This window comes from Meleagris gallopavo, chromosome 5 (genome assembly GCF_000146605.3).
Source record: "Meleagris gallopavo isolate NT-WF06-2002-E0010 breed Aviagen turkey brand Nicholas breeding stock chromosome 5, Turkey_5.1, whole genome shotgun sequence".
NCBI lineage: Eukaryota > Metazoa > Chordata > Aves > Galliformes > Phasianidae > Meleagris > Meleagris gallopavo.
In genome coordinates, this window is record NC_015015.2 from 31,909,036 (window position 1) to 31,930,968 (window position 21,933).

Below are 21,933 nucleotides of genomic sequence, written 5' to 3' on the forward strand. Positions count from 1 at the left end.
GGGAAGAACTGAAGTGAGCTCTAGGGTAAGTTGTCCTCTACGCTGCTTTGGCGTTCTGTCTGCAGCATTTCCTAAGGGATCTGAAGTCTGCCTCAGCTGTGGGAGGACCAGTAAATCTTGCTCTTTGTAACCTCCTTTTGTGAAACGTTTGGTGCCTTTGTTGCACTTTATTGTGATGATCGGTGTGTCCCAGTGGGGCCCCGATGGATTAGACTTGGCAAACCTTGCTGTGAAGATAAAATGCGCGGTCATTTTTGCCTCTCCGTCAGGAGATGTGCTCCCACGGCAGAGCTGGCAGAAGATCTGTGCCGCCGTCTGAGGACCTGTGACTCCCTTTGGTGCTCTGCCTTTAAACCGTTGATGAGGTTGTTGTGAATGTTACACGAAGGCAGCGTGGCTGTCATCCATCCGTGGTGCTGCTGTCCATTCTGCAAGCTTCCTTTGGCACTGCTGGAGGGCCGAGTGAGCTGCTGGGGTGCAGTAACCCAAATGTATGCCCATCAGCTGAGGCCCTGTGCACACAGCTTGTGCCCTTTGTCTCTTCTCACCGGTGTGTCAGTGCAGCTCACCTGGGGGGAGATGGGAGATCCAAGGGGAGCACTGAATGCATTCTTATAAAATTATTATTAATGTCTCCTTCAGGCTTGAAATTCCTCTTGCTTGTCTTCCATTCTGTTAAATGCTTCGCAAACCAGAGCAAAGGAAGAGACGTGAAGAGTTGAATTTCACTGCCTTGTTTGGAACTGGGTGGAAATCCTGGAGATGGATCTCTTAGGAGACTGTCTTCTAATGGGGTTAGATGCACAGGTAACAGTAAAGGGACTTGTGGCTTTCTGGAAAATCTGCTTCTAATTACTGTATGTTTGCAAAGAGCTCTGAAACAGTGATTTAGGGTTTATTTGAGTTCTTTCTTCCACCATCTTTGTCCCATTTTGTGCTGCATCAGAGCTCAGGAGCATTTGCTATGGTGTTACAGAAGTCCTGCTTTAAAGCCTGACACTGGCAAATGTGTTTTTTTGTTGTTGTTGTTTGTTTGTTTTCCTTCTTTTCTTTAGTAGTAGGGCAAACTGACACACTGACAGTGCATGTAGGCTTAAGGGTAAGAGGGGGAATTAAGTGGCTGTCTTGCCAAGTTTGGAACGTCTTGAGTTGAGCCAAGGGAAGAAGTGGGAAGCTGAATGGAAGGTTGATTTATATTGGGAGAAGCTGTGGAGAACTTCACATGAACAGCTTTGCCAGATCCTGTGAGCTTTGCAGCCACTGGGGTTTTTTAAAAACTTGGCATCCTTGTGATTATGAACTCTACTTCAGCAGGTGGGGGAAAAAGTGAATGGGGCCAACCATACAGTTCAAGTAGAGCAGGCCAAAGCATAGCAAACCCCAAAGAAGCTGACTGACACAGGGCTGTTTGAGGGATTGGGGTTGTTTTTACAAGCAAGTGTCTTCAGTTTCTATGTGCTGAAGTTGGGGGTTGGCTCCTGCCCTGTGACCAGCTGTGGGATTGGAGCCCTGGGTGGAGTCTCAGACATGTGAAATTTGGCTCTCTCTGGCCAAGCGCACAGAGACTTTCTGCAAAGCCCCAGTCTTTACCACTGAGTCTCTCACCTCTCATGCCTACCCAGATGGACTGCACTGGGAGGAGGGGGCAGCAGATGTGGAAGCAAGAGCTGTGTTTTACTGTTGGAGCAGAAGGCATTGTCTCCTGGATGTGATTCTTGTGTCTTAGCTGTTTCCTCAAATGTCTCTTTATTGCAGGAGCAATGGATCGCCCCAGCTACCTGGAAGAGGACTATTCTAGCCTGGATGGGCTGGACGATGACGTGTTTCACTCTGATGACTTTGGACTTGCAGGTCAGCCTGGTGAGATGACTGCAACTGGCATTTTCACACAGAACCAGTCCTACAGCTGCCTTCTGGGGAGGTTTCAACTATTTCCCCTCACACACTGCTGTGGTCCCGGTGTCAGGCATCCTGAGCAGCAGGACAAGGCAACTCAAACACTCAGCCCGTCCTCTTCCAGTCAGGATCGTTATGTTGCCTTGTGGAGTCACTGAAGAGCCCCGGAGACTCTTCTATGGTAAGAGCACTCCAACGTCACCAGCTTTTCAGCAAGGAAACTGTCCCTTCAGCACTTCCCCAGCCAGAGCTTTAAATTAAAAGACTTAAATTATTTTGCTTTTGTCCTATTCCCTAAAGAGTGGCAACTTGTATTTTCTTACCCTTGCTTGTCACTGCAGGAACTAGGCACTTGCTGATTGCTTTTGCTGTACTTGATACTTCTACTTTTTTTCTTTTTCACTTTATTCTGTCAGTTTATTTTGCTGCCAGGCATAAAAATGTTCACCATCTGTCATATCCTACCATTTACCTACTTTTTTTTTTTTTTTAAAAACCTCTTGTGCTACTCATCCACATAAGAAAAACTCCTGAAAGTTTGCAATGAAGAGAAGAAAATGCAAAAATTCCCATTTAATGGTACAGACTTTAGGCTCTTTACTGGAATTAAACTTGTTGAATAAGTAGCATTTTATTGATAACTGATGGGACACCACTCAGTATTGTGTATCCAATCCAGCTTTAATTCAAATCAGTCCTGCTGAACACCAGAGAAAATGACTGAGAAAAGTCTGAAGGAAAACATACAGTAATCCCTAAAGGGGGACAACTTAAGGCAAAGATGTTGGAAGAAATGTAAAATTGTCATTAAAGAAAAAAGAACACCTCTGCACTTGTCTGAACTATAAACAAGCAGAAAGAACCAAGTGGAAGATCCTACCAGTCATTTGATTAGGGGAAGCAACACAATGTTATGTTTAATTGTTATAAATCTAATTAAAAGCTGAGCAAATTAAATTTGTACTGCATGCTTATGGTACATGCAGTCATGGTTTGGGCTTCAGAAACTGGACTTTAAAATGAGTTTAAAAAAAATTTGGATTATGTGCAACTCTTTCTGTATGCCTGAAGTGTAATACTGAATAAAAGAACTATTCTTTGTGCTAGAAGAATGACTCTTCTGGTCTCTATTTTGTAGGGAATGCTGGTTACCGCTTACATGTCCCCCCAGTTGGCTTTGCATTGGATCCAAATCTCCAAGAAGAGCCTCAGGAAGGTCAGCGGGAGGCGCGTACTGAGGTGCAGATTGCACGGAAGTTGCAGTGCATTGCAGACCAGTTCCACCGGCTCCACATACAGCGGGTAGGGTGTTTCCTCAGGGGAAGGTGGGGTATTTCTTATCCAAGAGTGGTGCTCCAGGCTTCGGCTAAGAGAGCTGTGGCCTAAGGCAGCCATAGGCTGCCAGCAGTGACAAAACGGCATGGTATACTTATGTATTTTGCTTATACTAGATTGATGGCTCTCTTTAAAAGATAGACAGGTAGAAGGAAGAGCATGTATAGAACTGCACTTATTGTCTGGGAAGGTGGCTGCTGTTGTCTGCTATTCCAGCTTTCCTGGTTCATCAGCAACAGGGTCACTGATGCTTTCCCTAGCATTTTACTTTTCTTCTCTGCTCTCCTTACCACCAGCATCGTGTCTTCTGTGATACAGTTGGTTGGCTGTGACTTGTTTAAGTTCCTCATCTTGGAGATGACAGCAAGTCTAGAGTCTGTTTTGGCACTTCTTGTTGTCTAAGGATAGCTGTCTCAAATATTAGAGTGTATTATGATCATGCTAGACTTGATAGCAACTCCTCTGTGAGACAGTCCTAGCTAGTGTTTCAGACTTGTGACCAACTTCCTCACAACAAAAGACAGCTGTAAAATGCCATCAGGTCTGAAAAACAGAATCTTGTTTTACTTTGCTTTAAAAAAGAAAGAAGAAAAAAAAAAGAAAAAGAAGAGCTCTGCTGTTTTTTGAAGAAAGAAAATAAAAGCAACGTCCCTTAAAAGCTAGATTTTTTCTCTATTCTCCCTCCATTCCCTACTGAATGGTAAAGAAATAGAAATTCCAGCCATGCAGAGTTTGGTGACCAGAGTTTGGCAGCACTTCCCTACTTGTATACAAGTCCAGCAAGGTGTTGCAGTGTGTATCCAAATGTGCATATGAAGAAGTTGACACTTGCTGACTTCAGAGAGTGACAAGAAGCTTATCTCATTCCAAATGTGTTGGTGATGTTAACTTGGAGTCCGTTGTAATTCTTCTCAAAGGTAAGTGAGGAGCTCTGCCCTGATCAGAGGATGTGGCTTGTAGCAGGGAAAAGTTTTAGTTGTCTCTGTGATAAGAAAGAGAAAGGGGAAACAGGACTCTTCTTAACGGAAGGTTAAAGATGTAACAGGAAGATTAACCTGTAGAAAGGTGGATTGGGCTATGAATGTCAGTTTGCAAATTACATAAAACGATGAGCAACCACAAACTTTTTAGCATGTGTTGTTGGTTGAAACGGGGTTTTCCCCAGCGCCACCTTTTCATCACAATAGCTATCTACAGCCAGATTGTCTCAGTGAAGGGAAGGCTAATGTCTTCAGAGTGGAGGAGCCCAGGAGTGAAGTGGTGGAACTGGTTGTAACTTGACCCCTTGCATCTCGGGGAGCGAACCTACCTCATATCTGTGCCTTGGAAACGCATCCAAGAATGCCCATCCAAAGCGGCCTCAGAAGCTGCCCCTGGTCTGGCTTTTGCTGCTCTTTGGCCGCGGGTAGCTGCCAGCCTCCTGCGCTGTACGCAGGGCTGCGGCTAGGGCTGCCCGGCCAGCCCAATGCGTGCCGGCCAAGCATGTGGGAGAGTTAGTAAACAAAGGCGTCCGCCTGCACTACCCAATCCTGCAGCCAGCGGAGGAGGAGCTCTGCTGTCTTTGTTAGGACTGGGAGAGCAACAAGTTGTAAAGGGGGGGAGCTGTTCAGCCATTTACATTTGAAAACAAAACCGAAGAAATCCAGGAACGTAACCGAGGATGGAATAGTTCAGCCAGTGGTTCTCCACAGCCCGACCCTGGGGTAGGCCTTGGCATTTACATCTGCTGGGGGACTCTTTCTTGTTTGTCAGGGAAACTGAGTACTGAGCCGTATACTAGTGTCCGAGGCGCCATTCCCCATGGAGTGTTTTGTTGAAATATCCAGTCCCCTACAAGTCCTGCATGGAGGGTTTCCTATGGCTTTTGGCGTCGCTGCATGCAGCCACTATGTCCTGTGTGCAGTGACTTTTTCCAGCCTGTCACTGAAGAAGCGAGCAGTCTGCCTCTGGAGAGGCACAGACTGGCTTACAGTGTGTTGTGGGGCAGTCTGAGACATGGAAAACCAGGCTGTCATCTAGCTTGCTGTAAAACTGAACAAAGATTTGGATGCCCCATTCCAACCCAACCAAACCAAAGTGATCAGACCCCAAGGAATCTGATCAGATCTAAAGAATCAGATTTAGAAAACCACAAGGTTAGTCACACCAATGTGGTCTTGTGAAATCCTGAGAGAGAGCAAGACTGGTTTTCAACAAGCTGTGCCTCTTCTTGGAGACTACAAAACATCTTATCTGTGAACTTGTGAAAAGAAAAGGTATGCTCTCATTCAGCAGGAGTTAGGAAAGACTTCCAGTGTTGGAGTAAGTCACGTGGCCAGCTCAAGAGTTGCCCTCACTTGGCTCTTGAGTTCTGTGAGACAATCCAGCAGTTCAGGTATGGTTCTCATTTTGCTCCTGCAGCAGCAGGGCTGTGTTGACACAAATGCTGCTGGTTGTTCTCTGGCTGTGAGAGGGAACTGAACAGGCAGTTGCTGCTGAGGTTGATGTCACTGAGTTGTCATTGGACTCAGCTGCATGCACAGTCTAACCCCATCCCACACTGGGAGCCCTAGAGAATCACTGTTATCTCTTCCCTGTGCTCTCTGGCTATGTGGTGTTTGTTTTGTGGTTCTTGGCTATGCAAAAGATTTTTGGGTATGCATCTTGTAAGAATAAGAAAGTTGGCTGCACCTATGCTTGCTTTTGGCATGTACACCGTTTTCAGGGTTTTATTTGCTAATAATGTATTAAACAGAATACAGTGGTTTAAAACCTGACTTTTTAATCCTTAAACAGTGCTAGAGCAGTAACACAAGATTCCCTAGCACTCTGTGGCTTTAATCTTTTTAAGGTGCTGAATTTATTATAGGAAAGACTTGAGCAAAGCTCAGTGTTTGTGAGCATCAGAGCCCTGCTAGAGTTAATCCAGTTTCAGAAGGGCTCTTTAGAATGACATGCAAGATGCAAGACCATCTATGTTTTCTAAAGCTCTTTAGAGGCAGCCCTTACCTGTCTGAGGCTGTGTAGCCTCTGGCAATGTTTCCTCCATTCCACATTTCTTTCTCTGCCCCTTTGAAAATAGTGCAGAGCTGAGTCATGCTTTGTATGGGAGAACTGAACAGCAATTGCATTGCTCTTCATTTGGAGCAAGCATGCATTTGCCATGGTATCTGTGTGCCTTCTGTCTGAGTTGCTGACTGTTGTCCAGCATGTGGCATAGATTGAAGGTTGTACTTGGTGGTTATGAGGAAAAGAGCTGGGCTTAGAGTCCCTATTGGTCAGTCAGCAGGGATGTGTTGCCTGTGCCCGGCCTCCTTGTCCATGGCAACAAGTGCTCAGGCTCTTCCACAGGTCTTGAGTTCACTTGACCTCTCTTGCCTTGAGGAGAGGTTTCAGATTTGCCTGACAGTGAATTTCATGATCTGCTGCACTGCTGGGTGGAATGCAGCAGCAATGCAGAGCTGCCCTATAGGAAAATGTGTATCATGTAAGACTCAAGTGGATGATACTGTATATCAGTATTGCATCCCTCTAGTTTGACATGGATCCATTCAGACATTGAACACTACAGGTTTTAACAAATAACTATCACATCAAGCTGCAGCTTTGAGAGGACCATTTTTTTTCATGTCTTCTTTGTAGTGATCAGTTCATGGGGGAATGAAGTTGTGTCTTTAAGAGTCAAGGAGTAGTAGCCTTGAACAGTTCTGGGCTCCAGTCCAGGTAGAGCCACTGACTTGCTGTATGACCTCAGACAAGTCTCTTGACCTCCTTGTGCTTCAGTCAACCCATCTGGAAAGCTTGGTTTAAAAAAAGCTGACCCTCAATGAGAACCAGATGCTGAATCAGAGCTGAGCTTTCTTGAGTAAATAAGTGCATTACAAACAACAACAAAGCCCCTTTCCAACACATTAGGAGTCCTGCAGTTGATTAAGATATGCTGACCAGGCTCAAAAAACCTCCCATGAATATAGCTATAGAAAATTTTGTTTCTGACAGTTCCCAACTTGATTCAGCAGATAACTCTTGCTGTCACTGTGCAGAGGACCCAAGCAATATGTGGAGTCTGGATGCCTGTATCCCTCAATTGTGGACATGCTACCAGACTTGTACCAGTTGTCTCGATTTAATGATACTGAAAATGTATGGGAGGAAATGTTGTTTTCCTTTGAAAGTGAAACTTGTTACATTTTTGCATATTTTTTCCCCTCTGTGTCTCATGAGAATTATTGAGGCCTCCTGAGATGCCTTTGCTTACGCAGTAGGGAGCCTGGGTGTCTTGTCAGAAGCTTCTTAGTTCAGCATAATGGGTACACAGCACTACCTGTGCAATTGTTATCCAGAACTTCAGCAGGCTTTCTCCATTTTTCTCTCATAGTTTTTTGGGGATATTCAGGGAATTTTTAACTTAATTTTTTTAACTGAACTTTTCTGGAAGTTCTCCTTTACATGACTTCACATTTTTAAAAAGTCAGAAAAGACTTTAAATAATGTAGAAATTCCCAAACTGGCCTGCAACTGAGTCTGTAGCACCAACAACTCCTTACTTGTACCTGCAGTCTCTCTGAGACTTGGGGTAAGTGCTTTAATTTGTTTCCTGAATAGGTTTGTACATCTCAAGATCTCTGCTTCTGGCTATTGTGGGCTGGTCTCTGCTGCTGCTGTACAAAGCAGTGATCTTCAGTTCAGTTCTTTGCTGACTGTGGGATTCACGTTGGTGCAGGGCTTGAGTGTCTGGCTAAGTGTGCAGGAGCACAGCATGGGAGAGTACCAGGCTAAGAATTCTGTAAGTGGGTGATCCCAGTGTAGAGGACAGGGGAGAGGCAGAATATGAAATGGGTAAAATTGAGAGGCAAAGCTATTCAACTGGAATAGTAAGTCTGAGGAAAGGAGTATGCTCGGAGAGGTCTTCATGCAATTGATGGAATCAGGATCTTGATATGGGGAAGTGGAGGCAGGTTGTTTTTTTTTTGGCCTGGTTTTATTAGATTTCTTCAATATCATTTGCCAAAACAGAAAAAAAAAGAGGTGAGCTTGGAAATGCACCTTCCCTTATACATGCAAATGACATGGCAACCTGTTGCCCATTGCCTAGCATCCATTTTGATGCTTCCTAAATTCTGCTGCCTGTGAAGCTGATTATTTGACATTAGGTTAACAGAATCTTGCTTGACCCTTTTAGTTCTGTCTTGAAATAAAATATTTTGTTGCACTGAGAATGGAAATGAAGAGCAGGAACACAATTATGCCACTGTATAAATCCTTGTTTCTCCTATATTTTGAATTTTGCATATAGTTCAGATTTACTTTCTTAAAATGAAACAGCAGAACTGCAAAGGATTCAAAGGCAAAGAAAGATATTGAAATCTCTCTATGAGAAAAGAAAATGGGCTAGGACTGATAAGCCTAAGAAATATACAAGGCAAAGCAGCAATATTAATCTGAAATCAGAAGTGACATGAAGTTGTGGATAAACTTGATTCTCCCAGTACAAGAACAAGGCAAAATCAAGCCAAGGAGACAGCTCAGAGTAAATTAGGTAGGGTTTTTTTTTTGTGCAATAGATAGCTCTTGGACTCCTTGTCAAGAAAAACTGTGCATCCCAGTGCTTTACCTGGGTTCAGGGGTAACTGGAACAAGTTTATGGCTACTGAAAGGGTCACTAGGTAAACAGAAACCAGATCTGACTCAGGAAGTCGTAAGCTCAAAATAGTTAGATGCTGAAAGAGTATTAGGGGGAGCTGTTGCATGTACTTGCCCTCTGCTTTTCCTCAGGCAGCCACACAAGGCTGCTCCTGGAGACTAAGCTGTATGAACTCGATGCAGCAGTTGCATGCAACTGTTACACATTAATTTTATAAAGAAACAAAACTTTGGTGTCAGCATAATCTATTCTTTTTTTCTCTACACTTTCATCTGACAAAAGATTTACGTATATTACATTTGTTTTTGTTTTTCTCCTGCTTGAAAAAGTGGATAATGTTAAAAACGCAAAACTTCTTGCCTGATTCTGGTAGAGGAACTGGGCAGAGGATAAGGGAGCCTAGTGACAGGAGAGAAATGAGGACTGCATAACAGGCTGCTGGGAATCCCTCCTTCACCTGAGGTTCTTTGAGGCAGTAGAGGTACAGTCTCAGAATATCGCAATTGCCCTCCATTAAAAATACGAAGTATTTTTGGGGACAGTACAAGTGATATACAGTGAGCTATTCTCAATATTTCTAGCATCACCTGATGCATTTTTGTGTGGTTTAAATAGCGTATGGTGCTTCTTGTTCTGTGAAATTGCAGTGTTTTTTTGCAGGATGTGTTGCATTTCTTCAACTCTCACAGTGCTATGTGAGCTGTGGCAGTGATAATGTTCTTTCTACTCATAACAGTGCAACAGCTGAGAAATCATTTTTCAATTTAGGAACAGTTGCACTTAATATTACACTTATTTGTTAGCGTGGGAGAGTAGGAAACACAGATTAAAACTTGTCTGAGATCACGCAGTGATCGCAGAGGGGAACCCAGCGATTCGGCCTACAGTCCCTCTGCTTAGATTGGTTGATCTTATTGAGAGACTGTTGTTTCTTAGGGGGATGATGAGATGCTTGGAGTGATTATTTATGGTAGGAGTGTGCATGTTTGCATTTACCCAATTAAATTTTATGGTAGAAAGATGGGGAAGAGAGGGTCCAACTGCAGAGTTGTCTTTTGTTTCAAGCCACTGAAGGGGAATGTCCCACTAGCCTTTTATAGTCTGTTTTGTTTTGTTGTCTTTTTTTTCTTGGTAGCTACCATTGCCAGTGGCAAAGTAATCTTTCTGAGGACCACGACACAGCCAAAAGAATAGCAATCTAAAAATAAAGCAGTGAGGCAACTTCTGTTACCCCAAATTAGTCTTTCTGATGTAACCTGTTACCCGAGGCTGGCAATGGAGAGCTGCAGCTATCTCCAAGAGACCCCGGAGCAGCAGCGAGCCCCTGACGGCTGTGCTGACCCCAGCGAGCAAGGAGGCAAGGGTGCAGTGCGTGAGAATGGATCTGCCGGGCAGTATTTGTGCTGCGGCTGCCGTGTTTATATCGCTCTCTAAATTTAGCCTGTGAGTCATCCGAGCTGCTGACGAGAGCCGGCTGTGCCCGCAGGCTGCGGCTCTGCACCTGCCTGCCCCCTGCTCCCCCTGGCGCGGGGCAGCACTGCTGCTGCGCTCATCCTGCTGGACTGTTGTCCTGCAAAACTTCCAGAGCTTTACTTTGCTGGAAGCCTGAGGTGCGCTGTAATCACTAGGGGGTGTTTCCCGTGCACTGCACAGTGTCTTAAAGCGAGTTTAAATGCTAAGAAAACATATCTGTCTCCACTGCCTGGCTGCCAGGTGCTCTGCTCCTGTGCTCAGCCTGCACACCAGTGGAGGGGTGGCCTGGATATCTCTGCTGCACCCTGGATCCCAGAATGGTGGGGAGCGAGCCCTGCCCAGGCACAGCTCTGAGGGCAAGGCAGCACCAGGTGCAGCTTGTGGAAATACAGGACCCTTATTTACCTTCTCCTTCCCGCCTCTGTGGTGGAAAATAACTCTGTGCCCTGGGCCGATGCTGTGGGCCTGGGAACGCACTGGCCGGTGGCTGCCCTTCCCAGCTCACAGTCAGCTGGCTGTTGCCATGGCGCCTGTCTGCTTCCACTTCCTGCAGGCTCAGCCCAAGAGGAAGGCACAGGCCAGCAGCTGCCTGCTTGTTTGTGAGCTACAAGACAGCCCCGGAAGGGCTCACCTGCATCCAAAACAGGTCTGGGCCTGAGGCCTGTTGACCAGGCCAGCGCTCATCTTCGGTGATCCGCCTGTCCCTCGTCTGCCCAAATCATGTCCCTCCCTGCCATGTTTTCCTGCTCTTGTGCAAGGAGGAGAACCCTTTCTCTACAGAAGCACACACATTGCTTGTCTTGCATTGCAAAGCCTGCTGGGGCTCTGACTGAGGGAGCCTTGCTCAGGAGAATGTCTCCCTCAGCTTCAAATATTGCCCTGTTCAGCAGAGCCACAGGCTATGCTCCCTGTTCTCCCTCTGTGCTGCCATGCTTTTCTTTCTGTTATTCTCTGTTATGGTCTCCTTTTTTTTTTTTTTTTAAAGTTTACATGCATTATTCTTTGGTCATTAGCAATCACAGCTGGAAAGACCTGAATTTGATTTCCATTTCTCTCTCCAGCTGTGGGGACACCTTCTGTAACCTCTGTTGCTGTGGGGACTGTGACTTTCTAGTCTTTGTGAGCTGAAGCACATTTTGTGGTAGCACAATGTGCCTCCAGCCACCTGGTAGCCAAAACAGCCCTCAGAGATGAGTCAGCAGCTGTTCCTGGTGTGCAAGTATTCTTGTTTTCAGTGAATAAATAAAATCCCAACAACTTACTGCTGGTATTTGTATTAGTCATTAAAGAAAGAATGATGTTTTTATGTGCATATATGCCAGTATTCTTTTGCTATAATATTGCTATTTATGTTAGTATTTTAATCCTTCCAGTTAAGATAGGATCAAAATTTGACCCTTAATCATCTTTAAACTGTGAAGTAAAGTCGAAAATTGCCCATAAGCTGAGGAGGGCAGGCAGGTGCACAGTTCTTTATACGTGATAGGAGTGTGCTATATCCACGTACAGTATGAGCATATATGATGAACATATAGGCATTCTTTATTTTTCAAGGATAGTAATGGCTCCTCTGTCAGATGGTTTAAAAAAAAAGTTAAATCTTTTAAACATTTATGCCCAAGGACTCAAGGAGCTGGCAGAGGGACAAAGTTTTCTTTAAGTTGTATTACCTGTACTGATTTTCCTTTGAGCACCATGTTCAAGGGCTTGGAAGGAGTAAAAAACTTTTGATATCTGAGGTGCTCTTTGACAGATGCACGTCTGTATACTGATGGCGTAAAACATAGTAGGAGTATTAACTTTGAGGAGAGAATAAATGTCAGGTCAGTTGCGTCTCCCTTCAATTTGCTTCCAGGAAAATTGTTGTCACTTTTTTGTTTACCAGTTTTCTGGCTTTTGTCAGCACAGCTCATGGTGTAGGCTTTGCTAGTGTGCTGTTGGTGCTGCATGGGACACTTTTCCTGTAAAATGCCCTTTCCTCATGACTCATTGAAGCAGTCATGCTAACATCTCAGACAGACAGTCTCTTAAGGATATCCCTTTTAAAAGCAGCTGCAATAGGAAATGTTTTTAATGTGTTTCCAGCTTTGTGTTGACTTACTGTTTTCAAAACTCTAGTCTTGGTTAGTGTACAGGGCAGAAAGAGCTTCTTTTGGTCTGAGGGAAGAAGGTTCAAAATGTTTGTTGTGTTTCTACTGTATGGAAGTAGCAAAGTGTTCATCTCTGATACTGTGTTGTAGCAGTGAGTCTGAGTGTTGAAATAATCTGGTGAGGGTCAAATCAGCATAGCAAGGTTTAGGAAAAATATTGTCTTGTACTGCAATAGTCCTGAGTCCTAGGAGACTGTAAGGATTTACTTATTTACTTGAAACATACCACATCTGAAAAAATTAGATGCAGAATTCATGGAGTCATTCTCCTGGTTTTTCTGCCCTTCCTAGCAGCTGAGTTATACCACAAACACCAAAAACAAATCTATAAACTTGTCCCCCCAAAAACCCCACCAAAGGGAAAACCACCAGTTCTGAGATATTTGAGTATTTTGGTTTTGGCAAATGCGTTTCTAGGGAAAAGCTCTTGAAACTTGTGAAAAGTACTTTTTTTAGGCATAGAAATTCTTTCCATAAATTGGTTTATCTATCTCTGTTGCAAATTATATCTACCATTTCCATTCTGTGGCTCTTATCCCACGCTGAATTGGTGCCGCAGAGAGCAGATCAGCCCTGAAGTGAAACCATAATTATGAAAGCCCTGTTAGCTAGGCTTGCCCTGATGGAAGCAGTCCATCTTGCCCTTCTCCTGAGGCTGCCTCGCTGTTGTGCTGGCACAAGCATCAATTTGACTACGTGATGGCATGGATCAGGTGAGTTACGATGGCCTGATCAATAGTAAAGGTAGCTTTTTTTGACAGATGAGTTCTGGCCTTGATCATTTTCTTGCTCTGTTTCCCTTTCCAGTAGCAATGCAAGTGAGGACAATGCAAGCAGACCACTTCAGTCTGCAAGCCAGTGAAAGTGTGTGTGAGCTACGACCCCATGGAAGGAAATGCTGGCTAAATATGGACCCAGGAAAATAGAAGGCCTGTGGTCAAAGCATAAAACCTAGAAAGTTGTCCTTGGCCTGCTGGAAGGTTGTAGGCAGTGAGTTGTCTCATGCTCAGTTTTTTTCACTTCAAAACAAAATGAATGATGTAAATATCCTTCATAAAGTTGTTTGAGATCTTAGTTTTTGTAAGAAGGGGGAAACAGCTTGAAATGATTCTTACTGAGTTCTTCTTTGTATGAAAATCTCAATGAGTGTCTCCTGCAAATACTGAGAAACACTTTAAACTGGAGAAAGAAGAAAATGCTTTACCAAAAAAGTAGCTCAAGTAGGCAGTGAAATTAACACAGAGTGTGAATTTTCAAAAAGTTTAGCATTTTAGCATTAGTGCTTTTTAACTTCAGAATTGCTTTTTAATGTTAGAATTAGTGCTTGTGATACCACATCCCATTTACTCTCCTGCACATCTGTAAGTCTTCTGAAAATAGAGATCTAACAAAAAACAGGAGGAGAAGCTCTGTCCTTCCACTGGTTTTCCCTGAATGTGACCTTCCTTACCTACCATAGCAAGTAACAGTTGTTTTTTTCTGAGATGCCATTTAAAACTTCAGAAGGAGACAGAATATTCAGAAATCTGCTGTGGTTTGTGAAAAGCCCAAAGCAGTCTCCTACATGAACTGGGACATTAAATACCAGGATTTATACACATAGTTATACTCCTGACAGGGTGGTGTAGTTGAAATTGCAGATACCAAATCAGCTGAGATATATTTCAAGTTTAGCATCTTTAATCATGATTTTGAATCTCCATTACCAGTTCCCTGTAATACACTTATCTTCTCTTTTGTTTGCCAATGAAATGAGATAATTTGCCAAAGTAACTGGATTCCCTTCGGAGCATCCGTAGTATGTTTGTCCACTCTGCTCTCCAAGTATAGTTCAGTGTTTGCAGTAACTGCAGACGAAGGTCTTGTGCTTGTGTGCTGCTTCACTGGCATGTTACCATAAAGATCTAAAGGAGCATTCAACATAAGCCATAATAACTTGATAAATGCATGGTATCTAGATGCCATCAGAACATTTTGGTCCCACATGTATGCTTGAGCAGGTTTGGAAGTGTGGAAGAGGGTGAAAAAGGTCTCTGGAGTTTGACAAGGAAGGACAAGCCTGGTCAAACCGAGAAGCAAGCAGCAAAACATCTTGCTTTCTTAGAACAATTTAGGTGTTTGTAACCCAGCCCTAGAGGATAGTGTATGAAAGACCTTTTTTATGTCAACTTAGCCATGTTTGGGCAGTCTGTATGGACTGAACCCTTTGGACTGGTTCCTTTGAATTAGATGATACCAAGCTCTAGATTTGCCATCTGTGGTGCATGCACCAAGCATGCTAGTGTTTAAATGTGTGATTAGAGCTGTGCGAACTCTTCTAAAACCAGGAGACAACTGCTAAGTCTTGAGGCGAAGGAGAACAAACCACTGCTAAAATGCAAGATGAGCACAGGTTTTCTGAAGCCGGTTCAGTATGTAGTTGTGATACAAATGGCACAGACCTATTTGTGCCTAAATATGAATATAACTTAATATTTGGGATGGCTTTGGAGGGCTCATCTCTAATACACTAACTCCAGTTGCAGCTCTCCCCTAATTGTGATTACATAAAGAATGCCTTACAACCTCGTTGTTCTGCCCTGTTGAGCTAATCTAAGTTGAAACATCTTGTTCATATAATGTGCTTCAGTGCTCTTTTATGAACTCCTGTGTACTGAAGCAAAGTTGTTGGAAGTCAGTCTTCTGATTCCTTGTCTGCTGGGGATTGGGGGAGGGGTTGAATCGGGACTGGTTTGTTTTGTTTTCCAGAAATGATCAGTCCTGCTTAACAAATATGGAATTCTGGATGAGAAAACAAAGTCTGACTTCTAATAGAGAGCTGGTTATTGAGGTGAAATAGTATCCCAGGCTGAGCAATGTAAAAAGAAACCCACCTGTTTTTGTGAGATGTCATTAAAGTGCGGGAAGGTGGGGGTATAATATGAGCCACTTCTGCAAGGTGATTATACATAACAAAAGAAGGGACAGTGTCCCTGCCCCAGAGCTGCATTATAGAGGCTGGTGTCCCCCTGAAACTCAACTCCCATGTTTCTTCCCTGACAATGGGACCTGAAATAACCTCTTGGTTTTGGTTTTTTGTGTGTTTTCAAGTATGTTCTTGCTTAAGGTTTAATTGGCTCCAGTCAGTAGGAAAGGGCTCCAAGGCTGATTATTTATGGCTTACTGTCAAAAGTGGCTATAAAAAGGGCAGTATTATCTTGGAGATGCTGGGAAGGAAAATGTGGTGGGGGGAGGGTGGGGGAGTGTGTGTGTGCACGAATGTGTTTTCTTGTACTAGATGAAATCAGAGTTTTGCTGTCTCAGCAGTGTGGTTTAAATTGAAGATTAACCCTTTGACCTTCACGGTGTCAAATCACTTACAGATGGATCACCAGTTATATTTTTACTTTTTTTTACTTTTGGGGTGAAGGGGGGCTTTTTTTTAAAAAAGAAAAAAAAAAGGTTAGTTTGTTCGTGCAGCTGGGGCTTTTGAAAGGCTCAGAAGCCAATCTGATTAAAAACAGCACTTGGCTAAACTCTGCAAAATCCTACAAGCAAAAAAAAGTTTAATCCTCTTGTGCACAATGCATAAAGGATCTGCTCTTTTCTTTTTGTAATGTTAGAGCTACAATTATTTCTGGAGAACTTATCATTTCCCTCTCTCCTCTCATCCCTTGCTGCACCCCCTTGTTATGCTGATGGGATTAAAGTGTCTGCTCTTGAAAAGTGTAACTGAGTTGTTATTGGAAAAGAGAAGTGGTATGTTGCAATTCTAGAGATATAAATAACTTTGTTTCAACTGTTCTCTACAGCATCAGCAGAACAGAAATCAAGTGTGGTGGCAGCTTTTTCTCTTTCTACACAACTTGGCCTTAAATGTGGAGGCGAACAGGAACCGCACTGGGCAGAGGTGAGCTTCACCCACCTGTTTCAGGCCACATCCAGTCTGCAGGGAGCACTGAACAAACACTGGTTCGGGGGAGAGACATGCACACCGCCGGCCGGATGTGAGGACTCTGAAATTCTTATACTCGTCTTCAAGTTTGGGGTTTTATGGACTCTTCTTTGCTGCTCTCTGCCTTGTGAGGTGGGGAGCTCTTGTCCAACACTGTCGAAGGAAAGCCAGAATGTGGATGTGTTTGGTAAAGCTTGCTGCTGGTTCCCCGCACCAATAACCTCTGTGCAGGAGAGGCAGGTATTAGGCTAACAGTTTCCTCTGCCCTGTGCGTCACTCAATGATAGAGTGCAGGAGAGTCATTTTGACTGCTAGTTAAAAAGGATGTCTGAGGACTGATGACTTTGAACATCAAACGTACTTTGGGTGTCTTCACAAGCAGAGATGATGCCTCCATCATGAAAGTTCTTTTTAACAATGAAAACATTTCAGTAGCTTATATGCAGCAGGTTACTTGTTTTCTGACTGGATTTATTTCTTTGCATCTTATGTGAGAGAGAACCACAAAGAAATACAATCTCCTCAATCTTTCCATTGGGCACCAGTTGCAGCTCTCTCATATGAAGTTATTCTTTGTCATTGCTGCCAATAGACCAAACTGTTTCAGTAGAATGTTCTTGAAAACATTCCTGGAGTTACTGGTGGCTATTAATTTCTGTCCCTCTTTGCTTCCAATTGAGTACTCACAATACCCATAAGCCACCATGAAACTTAAAACCATGGAATATGACACACGTCATTTTTTCTACAATGCTATTGTAAATGCTTTTATTAGTTTTATGATGAGTGGTTTTGTTCGTTTGTTTCTCTCTCTTGTCACCATAATGTGGTTGGTTGGGAAGGCTTAGGTCCCAGACGTCTGATTAGAATTGCTTTAGGATTTGACGTGAACGTTAACTAGCAGCTGGTTTGACACACACACTGTACAAGCAATCTGTCCATTACACCACTAAGTAGTGTTTGGAGGCATACACTGACCAGCAGCAATAATATTACTTCATGAGAGACCTTCTAGTGGTTCCTAGTTTATATGCACTCAGAAATTTGTCCATGTGATTGACACTGTTGGACCAGCAGAGGAAAATAACCTTACCAAAATGATGCAGCCTCAAAGATCTAAGGCTTCTTCTGTGTAGCTTTAAATATCATTCACAAACTCAGTGGTAACTAGGGTAAAATATTAACAGAAAAAACAATACAGACTTCATTTTTCAGACCACTTCCATATCTCCACTGCACCTTGTTGTAGATCTCAAATTACAAAACTAGCTTAAGGAGGATCTGTCCAGAGATTTGCTCTTTAACCCCATTACAAATGTTAACTTCAGCTGTTGAGAAATTTTTCTGCTTTTGGTTGACCCTGAAAAACAGGCATTACTGTAAGAGAAGAGTAGTTTACTTGCACATACACTTGCTCCTCCATTCTTCTCTGCATATCCTTCTGTAATTCATGCTTTCTCTGGTATTTTGTATGATGTCATCAATGCACTATAGTGTATGGTAACAATTTGCTGAACACATTTAAATGTGGACTTTCTCCCTCTTTTCCAGCCCCATTTTCTTTATCTGCATCCTGCTTTACTGTGGTAAAATGTGCTTTAGCTCCCTGAAAGAGGTCTCAAAGCCTTTTTCACTTTCATATATTCACAGTCGCTCTCCCGCAACATAATGAGAGTTTGTGAGGAGAGCTTTTTTCCTCCTTTTACGTTATTTTTTTCTAGCTAGGGCTAGAGTAATATGTTTGTCCAGGATGATTAATAATTCACGCAAATGAATCTCAAGTAATATTTTAGGGGGTGGGCTTTAGGATGGGGGGAGGTTTCTGGGGGGAGGGAGTTGTTTTGGTTTTTTAATTGTTTCTTTAAGCATGTGCACTACAGAGTTACCCAGAGGGATACAAGTGCTATCTGTTGCTGACTATGTTGCAGCAGTATGAGGAGCCACTCTCTACCCGTGTTTTACAGAGAAGAGGTTTTCCATACCTTGCTTTGCGCAGTCTGCTTGGAGTAAGTGCTGTTTATTGGAGAACAAGGACTTTAATGGGGGGAAAGCCTGAGGGGTAGTGTGAGAACAGACTGAACTGGGGGCCCCTAAGAAACTGGATGCTAAGGGCAAGACTCTTAAAATGGAAAATCTTAAAGAGTCTGTAGTGGGTGTGCTGAGGCTCAGGGAGCAATGCAGCTCTGTTGCCTGCCAGCATGCTCCAGGACTTGATGCTTGCATTTTCCCCCTAGGTGCCATGGCCCCTTTATCGGGCACAGTCACAGACCAGTAGATCAAAGCTTCGTTATAACAGCCCCACAAACTATGAAGGACTCAACAAGTGCATCTGACACCTAAAAAACGTCATGAGCTTCCCGCTTCCCCTCTGCTTTGTCTTGACTGTGAAACAGGCCAATAATGCCAGTATCTGCTCTGAATACATAAGCTGGAAAGATAGGTCTGGTATTGACACTTTCTGGTATTGCAACCCTACCAGTTATTCTAGGACATATAACTCTTCTTAATGTGGAGAAACAAATACCTGAAATTGTTCAGCAGTCAGGCTGACTGCCTGAATAGAATCACTTGGCTCAGGGAAAGACACAACTTTGCCAGTCCGTATTTCCCATTGTAACAACAAACTTATCAAAATTGGTCATGCCAAGGTCTTTAGTTAAAATCTCCTCAAACAACAATACTTCATTGGAGACATAGAGCTACTCCTAGACAAAGGCTGACTTCCTGCAATACGCACGGTGGTTAATGTTGCCAGAGATTTGCAACCACTGATAATATATTTGAATTATATTCCATATCTGCATATCTTGGAGAAAGGAAATATACTCTGTCAACCCAAAATTCTTATTTTGCTCCTTGTAGACATTATGGGGCAGTCTGGTTTTTCACTTGAGGAAAAGGAGCTGTTTCATGCTTACAGTCTCACCTACTTGAAGAAATAATGGGTACTTGTTATTTATTTTTTCCTTCTGGCCTGGTCAGATGATTCTGTCTTCTCTGGAGGGTGAAAAGATTTCACATGTTTGCTAACAAATACACAGATGTGCATCTCTCATGTGATCATCCTTTTGTTTGACACCCATCCTGTGTTTGTAAGGACTGTTCAGCATGCATTGAGATCTTCTCAGAGAACCTCTTACAATGTGACCACAGACACAGGCCAATTGTTCGGGGAAACACGTCCAAGGAGCATGGATTAAGTTCTATTGGTGAAGCAATATGATCAATTTTTTTTTCATACTAAGTTGTCTTCATGAAAGAACTGGGATACTGTTTTTCTGTGTCGTAAATTTACAGTCTAGCAATTAGAGAAAACAATGGGATCTTCCTTCTACCTACAAATACCTACAAATATCTAATTTTAACAGTTCTTAAAAAACAAAAACAAACAAACAAAACAACAACAACAAAAAAACCCCAACAACTTGAGCTGCTGACAACAGCAGTATTGAAATATCTTACTTGCTTTTCCCATATATTCAAAATGGGTTCAGATCTCAGATCTCTATTCTTGAGAGACTCTCAACTTCTCAGCCTTTTGGGCATCTTGTAACCTTGGCCATCCCTGGATCCAGTAAACCTGGTGCTAGTAGGGAATAGTTAATTTTACTTTTGTTTCCTGCAGTTCTTGAAAGCTGAGCCAGTAATTGCAAAGTGACTGCCCAGGGATAGCTGCAAGCTGCCATTAATAGGATACAAAAAAGGCAGAAGATAAATGAATTTGCATAGAAAGGATTGCCTTTGGATTTGTGCGCAAGGCTGCAGACTTCTCCCGAGGTGCTGATAATCTCTGGTAGCGCTGAATTCCTGCATAACTGATCACATATCTCAGTTTAAATAGCCTAGTGGGTTAGATGTTTGTTGGCTTGTTTGTTTCTTCTTCTCTGCAGAAGAATCCTGAAAGAAGCTTCCCTATCAGCCTTTGCTTTGGAGATGTGTATCAGCAAGGGACTAGAGTAGAGGAATCCAGTCCTTCTTAATATAGAAAGGGTGATTGTGAAGACTTCTCTCTTTCTTTCTACTGGCTGTTTGCTTTGTCCCTTCAAACCTGAATTAAAGTTATATGAGATGTGTGCATGTGAAGTTAATACAGCCCAACTTGTCCCGTAGCAGTCACTGGAGCTATAGCCAAGGTTGAAATTCATTCTGTATGGGTCTTGGCACTCATCTGGGAAACTACATATTCTGCCCATTAGTAGACTTGGGAGAAGATTTTCCTTTTTTAAGAAAAAGGAATATTACTTGAGGCAGTTGTTGCAGTGTGACCCCCTCAACTCCGCGAAATTAGTTTCATCCTTCTGCTACTGGTCCTGACCAATATCTTTGCCGAAGTTGTAGGAATGGTGAGACTGTGACATGCTGGATGGTGTGTTATTGGGTATTTTTAAAGGGAAAAATACAGGCAGCACATAACATATGTGCTAGAAGCCAAACAAGAATGCCGAAATGTGGAGGCCTTGCCTTATTTTACCAGCTATATTTACTGCAGGATTAAAAGTAAAAGGGCCATGGATTGCTCATTCATGTTAATGGGAGCTCTGAACATGGACCAAGCACTATGGAGTATTAGCATAATTTGACAACAAAGGTTTATATCATTCAAGAGTCTGTTTTTCAAACTGGCATTTGTGCTCATTTGCAAAAATGCCTACCTATTGCCTTTGATTGTTTTAGCAAGAAGAAATACCTCAAGGAATTGATAAAAGATCGCAGAACAATCTTTTACAGTTCCTAAAGACTTCAGTGGTCTCTTTTTCTTTGGTTTGCATGTGTTCACACAGGTGTTACACAGCTCAGTTCTTCTCCACCAGGAAAAGCAGAAAAGACCAAACACATCAAATGCACTGGAATGTAATTGTGTGTGTGGGTGTGTGTGGGTGCGTGTGTGTGTTCTTAAACTGAATGCAGTCTGACATCCCCTACCCCTTCTTTCTTCCATGTGCCTCACCTTCCTCCTTAGCCACAGAAAGGAGGGTCTCTTCCTGTGAATCCTATGCTGGAAGTTGGTTTCTGGGAAGCGAAACCTAATGTTCTGTGGGCTGTTTTTTAAAGCCATGTTTTCAGTTCTGTCTTCAGACTCTTAGCTGCCTTTGGGAAATGGAGGGATGGGAAGAGTAGATTCTTAAACTGTTTTTAAAATCTATTATGAAAATGTTGCATGTATAAAGTTATTCTTAAATCTAAAGGAGTCTCCCTGATTTGTGGACATAGCTCCAGGAGAGCATCATCACGGTTTCCTCAGCTCTAGTTTTTATCAGACTATTATGAAAGGAAAAATTGATGACAAAAGGGGAGAGACTTGGTGTGATGTAAAGATAACATTGTCAGTATCTTTTTAAATAAAAGTCAGAAGCTAGGCTTCAAATAAGGAAATTTCAAAACACTCAAGGGATTTGAATGTCTGTTTCCACTGGATGCATTTGAAAATCCTGACACTAAATTTGAGTTTGGGTGACTAGACTGTTGGGATTCTTTTATTGTGAAACTAATCACATATCTTTTCTTCTGTTCTTTTTGGTGGC

At 43.0% G+C, this 21,933-nt stretch overlaps 1 protein-coding gene across 1 annotated transcript; it reads left to right on the top strand.

The window, feature by feature from the left end:
- BMF (Bcl2 modifying factor) lies at nucleotides 1-21,083 on the top strand. The gene is given in 5 exon segments (XM_019615698.2): nucleotides 1-25; nucleotides 1,756-2,027; nucleotides 2,029-2,077; nucleotides 3,035-3,198; nucleotides 16,269-21,083. Coding segments are annotated over 4 exon segments (582 nt in total). The 5' UTR covers nucleotides 1-25; nucleotides 1,756-1,760; the 3' UTR covers nucleotides 16,371-21,083.
- The last annotated feature ends 850 nt before the right edge of the window (nucleotides 21,084-21,933 follow it).